The sequence below is a fragment of the Stegostoma tigrinum genome, chromosome 2 (assembly GCF_030684315.1).
Source record: "Stegostoma tigrinum isolate sSteTig4 chromosome 2, sSteTig4.hap1, whole genome shotgun sequence".
NCBI classification, from domain to species: domain Eukaryota; kingdom Metazoa; phylum Chordata; class Chondrichthyes; order Orectolobiformes; family Stegostomatidae; genus Stegostoma; species Stegostoma tigrinum.
The window spans coordinates 12,011,822-12,021,849 of NC_081355.1; the positions used below are offsets into that span (position 1 = coordinate 12,011,822).

The 10,028-nt window shown below is 39.9% G+C and overlaps 1 protein-coding gene across 2 annotated transcripts in view; it reads left to right on the forward strand.

Annotated features, from left to right (window-relative positions):
- Positions 1–10,028, forward strand: part of eci2 (enoyl-CoA delta isomerase 2) — a 158,389-nt gene that overhangs the window by 139,500 nt on the left and 8,861 nt on the right. For both annotated transcript variants that reach the window (XM_048555279.2, XM_048555269.2), the window contains exons 6-8: positions 4,700–4,802; positions 8,598–8,718; positions 8,874–8,963. In XM_048555279.2, coding sequence (XP_048411236.1) covers positions 4,700–4,802; positions 8,598–8,718; positions 8,874–8,963 — 314 coding nt within the window. The remainder of the gene's footprint in view (positions 1–4,699; positions 4,803–8,597; positions 8,719–8,873; positions 8,964–10,028) is intronic.

Here is a 10,028-nt window from a genome sequence, read left to right on the forward strand (position 1 = left end):
TCAAATTCAGTTTCACCATTCATATCAGTGTGTAAAAATGCAGTTTAGGAAGATTCCATTCAATCCATTTTGCCTATAATGGCACAAAAACAGAAAAGGCTGGTGAAATTCAGCAGGTCTAGCAGCATCTGTGGGAAGAAAGCAGAGTTAATGTTTCATAGAATCCTACAATCCCTACATTGTGTAAGCAGGCTTTTCGGCTCACTGAGTTCATACTGATCTCCCAAAGAGCATTCCGCCCAGACTCACCCTACTACCCTGTCCCTTCAACCCTGGATTACTCATGGTTAATCCACCCAGCCTGCACATTGCTGGACACTGGGCCATTTAGCATGGCCAATTCATCTAACCTGCACATCTTTGGATGTGGGAGGAAACTGTAGGTCCCGGAGGAAACCCATGCTGACACGGGGAGAATATACACACTCCACACAGACAGCCACCTGAGGTTTCAATCGAACCCTGAACCATGGTGCTGTGAGGTAGCAAAGCTAACCACTGAGCGACCATGCCGGCCCATTCCAAGTCTTGTGAGTCTTCTTCAGATACTGCCAGACTTGCTGAGTTTTGCTAGCTATTTCTGTTTTTGTTTCAGATATCCAGCATCCATTTTAGTGCCTGTTCTGGTTCTTTGTGCAGCTATCCAATTAGTCCTGCTCTTTTTACATAGACCTGTAAATTATTCCCCTTCCCCCTGAACATTACTAATCCAGCTATCTACTAGGCTACCATATTTCAATGTTACATTTTTATATTTTGGACATATTATGCAACTAAATTTAATTTTGTTTAAAATAAGCAACTTTTTTTACCACAATGTCTGAATGAGGATTCATCCAGATTTGACTGAACCACATCACGGACCATACCAAAATGACTTTATGATAGAGAACTTTTCCAGAATTCCATTTTACTTATTCAGTGAATGGTGAGGATGGCTACTGGCATTTTGTGGAATCACAAGAGAAAGTTAAATGAGGTGTGCACGAAGTTCAAAGAAGCTTTTGAAAGCAATTGGACGAATCAAGAAGTCCACAAAGGAGGAGCAGTGCCCTAAATATTTCACACAGTAATCACTTCAAGGCTTTCATTTCGCACATTTCTGAATGGTTTACTTATCAAGAAAACCATTACCACTGCAGCATTTCTTAAAAAAAATTGAGTCATAACCGTTGCAGTGAAGTTCTATTGAGATCGATCTCAGTTGAACTTGAGCATGATAACCTTAAGCTTGCTTTAGTTTAGTTTAAATTCAGAATTAACATCAAATGTTACATTTTGCAAAATATTAAAATTGGGCAGCGGTCCAGATTCTCTGCTATAAATTTTTTACAATTGTCACTGACCCGCATTAGATCTTAGGACTGTGTGCTTTGGTACATGTCCGTTGTTTCATCTGCTATCAGGAATACATTTTTAAAAATTATTCATTCATGGAATGTAGGTATTGCTTGCTAGGCCAGCATTTATTGTTCATCCTTGTCTGACTTGGTAGTGATCTGCCATCTTGAATCACTGCAGTCATTGGGGTGGAGGGACTGTTCAGCCCAAATCTGGATATTGTCCAAATCTTGCTGCACTTGGACACAGATCATTACAATATCTGAGGAATAATAAATGGTGCTAAATATTGTATAATCATCAACAAACATCCCCACTTCTGACCTTATAATGGAGAGAAGGTCATTCGTGAAGCACCTGGAGATATTTGGGCTAGATCAATACCCTTAGGAACTTCGTGCCCATGTAGTGCAGTCCTTACCTCTGGATCAGAGGTCCTAGGTTCAAGACCCACGTCCTCCAGAGTTGCATAATTCAGTGGTTCCCACCTTTACAGTACCAAGGCACACTTCAATGAAACACAATTCCATTGCACGTCCACCCCTTTCAGCTGAATTGATTGATCAGAAACAGCATGGTTCTGGAGGCTTGTGCATGTGCAGTTGATAGAGACACCAGAGTAAGAGATACTGCCTTCAATAATAGACACCAAGGCTCTAGAGGAGACCAGAAGCACAGATGCTACTTCAAATCTCAAGTAAGCAGTGCTGCTTGCTAGAAATTGCACGGCACACTTCACACTTTGTTGTGATTCACTAGTTGAAAACCTCTGGTGTAATAACATCCCTGAACAGGTTGATCAGAGACTATCTACCCTGAGGAATCCCTGCAATAATGTTTTGTGACTGGAATGATTGTCCTCCAACAACTGCCACGTCTTCTCCAGCACCATTGTCGACAAGGCCCTCAACCGGGTCTGACCCATCTCCTGCACTTCCACCTTCACCCATTCTCTGCCCTCCAACAACAGCGATAGGATTCCACTTGTCCTTACCTACCATCCCACCAGTGTGCACATTCAGAAGGTCATCAGATGTCATTTCTCCCACCTCCAGAGAGGTGCCACTACCAGACACACATTCTCCTATCCTTCCTTGTCTGCCTTCCGCAGGGTCCATTTCCTCCGGGACGCCCTGTCCACTCTTCCTTCACACCCAGCACATCCCCACAGCCTCACGGCACCTTCCCCTGCAACCTGCAAAGGTGTAACACCTGCCCATTTACCTCGTCCCTCCCCAGTATGCAAGGGCCCAAACATGCCTTCCAGGTGAATGTACACTTCACCCACACTTCCCAAATTCTAGTTTACTGCATTCGCTGCTCACAATGCGATCTCTGTACCTTGAGGAAACGAAACATAGACTGGCTGACTACTTCACAGAACATCTACATTCTGCTCACAAAAGACACTGAGAGTTTCCAGTTGCCTGTCACTTCAACACACCACCCTGTTCCCTGATCAACATCTCTGTCTCAGGCTAGCTACAGTGTTCCAGCAAAGCTCAGCACATGCTGTAAAAACACCTCATTTTCCACCTGGGAACGTGCAGCCCTCCAAACTCAATATCGGGTTCAATAATTTTAGGGCCTAAACTCTCCCATGTCCTAGCACCCTAACCCATACACCAGGCCTTACTATCACAGAGCCTGCCATTACACACTACCTATTGTTAGTCACTAACAGACCCCATTCACAGCTGTTTATCCTCCCAGCCAGATCATTATCAACTCTTTTGTCTGTTCAACTGCTCCTGTCTCTTTGAGCACCGTCAACTACCTCTTCCATCAATTTGCTAATGATCAACGGTAAGCTGACAGAGCAGTAATTGGATGGGTTGGGTTTGTTCCTGCATTTTGAATACAGGATATACTGGGACAACTTTCCACACTGTCGGTCAGATGTCGGTACTGCTCTACTTTAACAACTTGGCTAGGGGCACAGCAAGTTCTGGACCAAACATCTTTAGTACTAGTGTGCAATGTTATCAGAAAATTTTCTGAAGAAGGGTCCCGACCCGAAACGTCAGCTTTCCTGCTCCTCTGATGCTGCTTGGCCTGCTGTGTTCGTCCAGCTTCACACCTTGTTATCTCAGATTCTCCAGCATTGGCAGTTCCCACTATCTCTGAATCAGTTTTAATCCCACTGCGAAGCCTGTTCTAAGGATGCCTATCTTGAAGATGTTACCCGCCTCCCTCTGGAAAGACGTCAGTGGATCTCTCTCCCACTGCAACCCTCTTGTAATCTCTTCGGCCCTGAAACTGCTCGACCACGTCCTGAAGCAAACCAAGTACTACAGCTACATTGCCTTTCTTAGTACCACCCTACAGAACCGGATCATCCCCAATGGACTGCAGTTTACATTCAGGCCTTCCCAATTTTGCCCCAACCGCGATGACCACTACATACAGAGCATTCGGATCTAATGCCTTCAGCTTTTTCTTGATATCAACCCCCAATCCCCCACAACCAATGGGCAAAATCCTATAGAGCCCTTTTTCATTTATGTAATTAACTTGAAGAAAATGCTGACAATTTGAGAGAGGTTAATGATATATGATCACAAAATAGCAAACAAATGATAATTTTGTTTTAATATGGTATGAAGCTGGATGAAGACAGCAGACCAAGCAGCATCAGAGGAGCAGGAAAGTTGACGTTTCGGGTCAACCCGAAACGTCAACTTTCCGGCTCCTCTGATGCTGTTTGGCCTGCTGTCTTTATCCAGCTTCACACCATGTTATCTCAGATTCTCCAGCATTGGCAGTTCTTACTATCTCTATAATTTTGTTTTAGTGCTTTTCTTTCTGCATCTGCTTCTTTTTAAGAATCAGAAAGCATCTCAAGTTATCATCATTTCTCAGAGAAAAGATGAGATTGGCTGATATTAGTGAAAAATGTTAAATTACAATCATGCATAGGACAAGAGAAAAATGAATGAGTTACAGAATTCTAGGCTTTTTTTTAATTTCTAGATCAGGTTATGGAGAGTCAGGAGAACTCCCAGCTCCATGGAGATATATATCCAACCTTCCTCAGTCTGCCTGGAGACTCCGAAAGCTTGTGTTTTCAAGTAAATCTGCTGGACTGTAACCTGGTGTTGTGCGATTTCTGGCCTTGTCCACCCCAGTCCAACACCGGCACCTCCACATCATGAAAACTATCAGTTGACCCTCACTGTTTGTTTTCTATCACTCAGTAATCTTGCATCCACTTGGCTACTGTCCCTTTTATTCCATGAGTTATAACTTTTCTCATGATTTGTGTGTGTTACTATATTGAATACTGTTTATCTCAAGAACATAATTATTCAAAACCCTTCTAAATGAATTTGAATTATAACTGTCTCTTTATCTGCAGGTATTGGTGATTATTACTGTAGTGGGAATGATTTGTCCAACTTCACTGATTTTGGACCAGAAGGAATAGAGCAAAAGTCTAAGAATTCAGGAGAATTACTGAAGTAAGCAATGGGTGACTATTAAAATATTGTCATGAAAAGTGATACCTCTGTCATACAAAATATCTAATTGAGCTGCAATATTTAATATCTATTGCAGAGTTCCACCAGTCATGTCTTATAATATCTTAAATATTCATTATAGGTTTTTTACAGTTTTACGGTTATTAGTCATTTTAGTTTACTAATATAAGATTTTTTCCATTTTCTTTTATTAACGTTCAAAAAACAGAAAATAAATCAATTTATTTTCAAACCAACTTCTTTTTAGAACCTTTTTTAAGGGTCTACAGTGAACAGCTGAGGCTTTATTTATTCTTAATTCAGAAATTAAAATGGCTGAAGAGCTGGCGTATTGTTCAGGGTTTCAGGTTTTTGGACAATTGGAATGTCTGTTGGGATAGAAGAGACTGTTCAAAAAAGATGGGCCAAATCTGAACTGGAAACGAACCAATATCATAGCAGGAAGATTTGCTCATTCTATTAAGGGAGATTTTATACTGATAGAGAAGGCGAGTGGAGGAATTTTAAGTAGCAGTGTAAATGGAAGGATTGATGGGATAAGTTCTGAATGTGAGGCAATTAGAAAAGAAAGACGAGAGAGTCAGAGTATGTAGTAACTCTGAAGAACTTAATTGCATTTATTTTAATACAAGGGGTGTTACAGGTAAGGCTGACAAACTCAGGGTATGCTTAAGAACATGGGATTGGGAAGTCATAACTATTCTGGAAACTTAGCTAAGAAATGGACAGACTGGCAGCTCAGTATAACAAAGTGTGAACCTGGATGAACACAGCAGGCTAAGCAGCATCTCAGGAGCACAAAAGCTGACGTTTCAGGCCTAGACCCTTCTCTGATGAAGGGTCTAGGCCTGAAACGTCAGCTTTTGTGCTCCTGAGATGCTGCTTGGCCTGCTGTGTTCATCCAGCTTCACACTTTGTTATCTTGGATTGTCCAGCATCTGCAGTTCCCATTATCTCTGGAGGCTCAATATTCCTGGTTTTAAATGCTATAAGAAGAATAGAAAAGGAGGCAAGAAAGGAGAGGGAGGTGATTTTTGCTTGAGGAATACATTACTGCTGTAAAGATATTTCTGAAAAATCATCCAGTGAAAATATATGGGTAGAAATTACAAATAAGAAAGGAAAGATCATTTTGATGGGATTGTACTATAGGCTCCCAACAGTAAGCGAGCAATTGAGAAACAAATATGTAGGGAGATCTCAGATACATGTGAGCATAATAAGATTGTAATAATGGGGGATTTTAATTTTCCAAATACTGACTGACTACCATAGTGCTAAAGGTTTGGATGGTGAAGAATTTGTCAAATGTGCTCAAGAAAATTTTCGTTAGCAATAAGTGGATGCTCCTACTCCAAAAGGAGCAAAACTAGACTTTCTTTTGGGCACTAAGGTAGGGTAGGCGACTGAAGTAAAAGTGGGAGAACACTTCAGGTCTAGCGATCATAATTCTATTAGTTTCAAAATAGTTATGGAAAACAATAAGCCTTCCATAAAAGTTAAAGTTTTATTTGGAGTAAGGCAAATTTTAATGGTATGAGATAAGAACTTCCAAAAGTTAATTGGAGTAGACTGTTCACAGGTAAAGGGTCATCTGTCAAGTGGGAGGCGTTCAATGGTGTGATGGCAAGAATTCAGAGATATTTTGTTCCTTAAGTTAAGGCTGGTAAGATTAAGGAACAATGGATGAATAAAGATATCGAGCTTCTAGTCAAGAATAAAAGAGAATTTTTTTTAGAGATTGGTAACTTGGTTCAATTGTATCTCTTAATCAATGTAAAGAGTGTAGGGGCATTTTTAGGAGAGAAATCAGGAAGGCAAAGAAGGGATATGAGATAGCATTGGTAGAGAAGGTTAAGGATAATCCAAAGAGATTCTACAAATACATTTAGAGCAAGAGGGTAACTAGAGAGCGAGCTGGGCCTCCTAAAGATCAAGGAGGTCGTCTTTGTGTTGAACCCTACAAGAAGGGAGAGATACTAAATGAATATTTCACTTTATTTTTTTCTGTGGAGAAAGAAATGGAGTCTGGAGAATGCAGATAAATAAACTTTGATGTTTTAAAAACAGTTCATATTGCAGATGAGGAAATTCGGGAGGTCTTAGAGAATATCAAGCATGAATAAATCTAGGGACCTGATCAAATGTATTCCAGAATGTTGTGGGAAGTAAGGGAGGAAATTACTTGCAGAAATATTTGCATCATCTGTGACTACGGGTGAGGTGCCTGATGACTGGAGGGTGGCTAATGTTGTACCTTTGTTTAAGAAAGGTTGTAAGGAGAAACCGGGGAACTATAGACCTGTGAGTCAGACTTCGGTTGTAGGTAAATTGTTGGAGTGATTATAAAAGATAGGATTATTGGACATTGAGAGAGGCAAAAATTGATTAGGGATAGTCAGCATAGTTCTGTGCAAGGAAAATTGTGCCTCACAAACTTGATTGAATTTTTTGAGAAAGTTACCAAAAAGGTTGATGATGGCAGAGCAGTAGATGTTGTTCATTTTGATTTTAGTGAAGCCTTTGACAGGGTTCCACATGGTAGACTAATTAGGTCACATGGGATTCAAGGTGAGCTTGCTAATTGTATACATAATTGGCTTAACAGCTGGAGACAACAAGGGGTTTTGGAGGGTTGTGTTTCGGACTATAGGCCTGTGACTAGCAGTGTTCCGCAGGGATTGGTTCTGGGTCCTCTTTTGTTATTTATATAAATAATTTGGATGAGAATATAGAAGGCATGGTTAGCAAGGTTGCGGATGACACAAAAATTGTTGGCATATAGACAGTGAAGAAGGCTTTCAAAGATTACAAAAGGATTTTGATCAAACGGATCAATGGGCTGAAAAATGGCAGATGGAGTTCAATCTGGGTAAATGAGAGGTATTGCATTTTGCCATAACAAACAGGCGTAGGGCTCATACAATTAATAGAAGGGCCTTGGGTAATGTTGGAAAACAGAGGGATCCAGGTACATAATTCTTTAAAGTTTGCATCACATATAGACTGGATAGTTAAAAGGACGTTTAGCATGCTTGCCTTCATTACTCAGTCCTTTGGGTATTGGAGTTGGGACTTTATGTTGAGGTTGTACAGGGCATTGGTGAGGCTTCTTCTGGAATATTGTGTTCAGGTCCGGTCACCCTGTTATAGGAAAAATATTATCAAGCTGGAGAGGGTTCAGAAGAGATTTACCAGGATGTTGCCAGGTATGGAGGGCTTGAGTTATAGGGTAAGGCTGGATAGGCTGAGTCATTTTTCACTGGAGCATTGCAGGTTGAGAGGTGACCTGAAAGAAGTTTATAAAATAATGAGAGGTATAGGTAGAGCTGATGGTACTTGTCTTTTCCCTATGATGGGGAATTTCATGACTGGGAACACGTAAGAGGCAAATTTTTTACACAGAGGGTGGTTTGCGTGTGGAATGAACCTCCTGATGAAGTGGTAGATGCAGGTACAATTACAACATTTAAAAGACATTTGGATGGATATGTGAATAGGAAAGGTTTGGAAAGAGCAGGCAGGTGGGAAAAGTTTGGGATTAATTTCAGCATGGACTGGTTGGACCAAAGGGTCTGTTTCTATGCTGTATGACTCAATGGCTTAGAATAATATTTTTAAAATGTAAGCATAAGTTTTTTTGTCATTAAGGAATACATTTGACAATAATAATACTTAATGTTTTCTTAAGACTTTTTAATTATTGCAACATTTGTGTATTTTTGAAATCTGCGCATGAACAAAATGATATGATTTAAAATTTGCCTCCAACAGGAGATATGTAAGCCATTACATTGATTTTCCAAAGCCATTGATTGGTGTAATTAATGGTCCTGCTGTTGGAGTTGCTGTCACTGTTTTAGGATTATTCGATGCAGTCTATGCCACTGATAAAGTGAGTCTCAAATGCTCTCATATGGTTGATCATTTTTATCCTTGCTAAAAGGAAATCTGCTCTTTTCTGTGGAAAATAGTTTTTAGATAATAAATAATGCTGGAGTTGTATGACAATGTAACAAATCTGTGTTGTTTTATGATGTTTCAATACAGGCCACATTCCATGCGCCATTTAGTAAACTCGGTCAAAGTCCAGAAGGCTGTTCATCTTACACCTTCCCCAAGATAATGGGTACTAGCAAGGTATAGGTAGCAAATTTTGCTATTGAGACTTCTTAACGATTCATATCAACAATCATGCTGACAAACTTTATTGTAATGTATTTAGTATAATAATTGCACATGCACTGATATGTAACTGTATTTAGACTTCAACCAAAAAAACTTTAGGAGTTCATATATCTCTATTGTACTTTTGTTAATTGAATTTCACATGAAATAGTCACTTAATTGTGTGTGGTTGACACAGGAGAAATGGTCAGCATTATTGTCACACCCAGTCTTTTCTGAAATTTAACAAATGGAGTAAGCTGTACCCCAATTATGATATGGTAAATGAAAACTCAACTTTGAACATGTTTTCATTATTTTTTTCTCAGGATAGTGACGTGGTTTTGTTTATTGCACATCCATATTTTCTCTGAGAAAATATACACCTTGCAAGGCCCCTTCACACAGAGGGTGAATTTGCTTGAAAATCAAAGTGGGAAGGGGGTAGCAGGATTCCTTTCCTGAATATAGTAGTCAGTCTTTGGGGTCTTGCTCTATCTGGTAGGTTTCTTGGCCATGTTTTAAATTGGTTTTTTGAACTTAGTCATACAACCTGTCCCATGGTGAAATTTGTAATTGTTATCTTCTAAACCTTAATTGTTGCCATTATAATATAAACACAGCATGAAAGGACTTACACAGAAATAAAATGCTGCAGATGCTGGAAATCAGGAATAAAATCAATACTGAAAGTAATTTAGAGAAAAGGTTGCCAGTACGAACATTCTCTCCACAAATGCTGCCTGCACTGCTGAATATTTTCAGCATTTCTGTTTTACTGACAGTCTGAAAGGAACAGTTCAAAAACTTTGAAGCACTCTATGATAAAAACAGAAAATAGGAGTAGACAATTCAGCCCTTTGAGCCTGCTATGCCATTCAATATGATCATGGCTGATCATGCATCTCAGTACCCAATTCCAACTTTCTCCCCATACTACTTGACCCTTTTAGCCCCAAGAACTATATGTAACTCCTTCTTAAAAACATTCGGTATTTTAATCATAGAATCCTTGCAGTGTGGAAACAGGCCATTCAG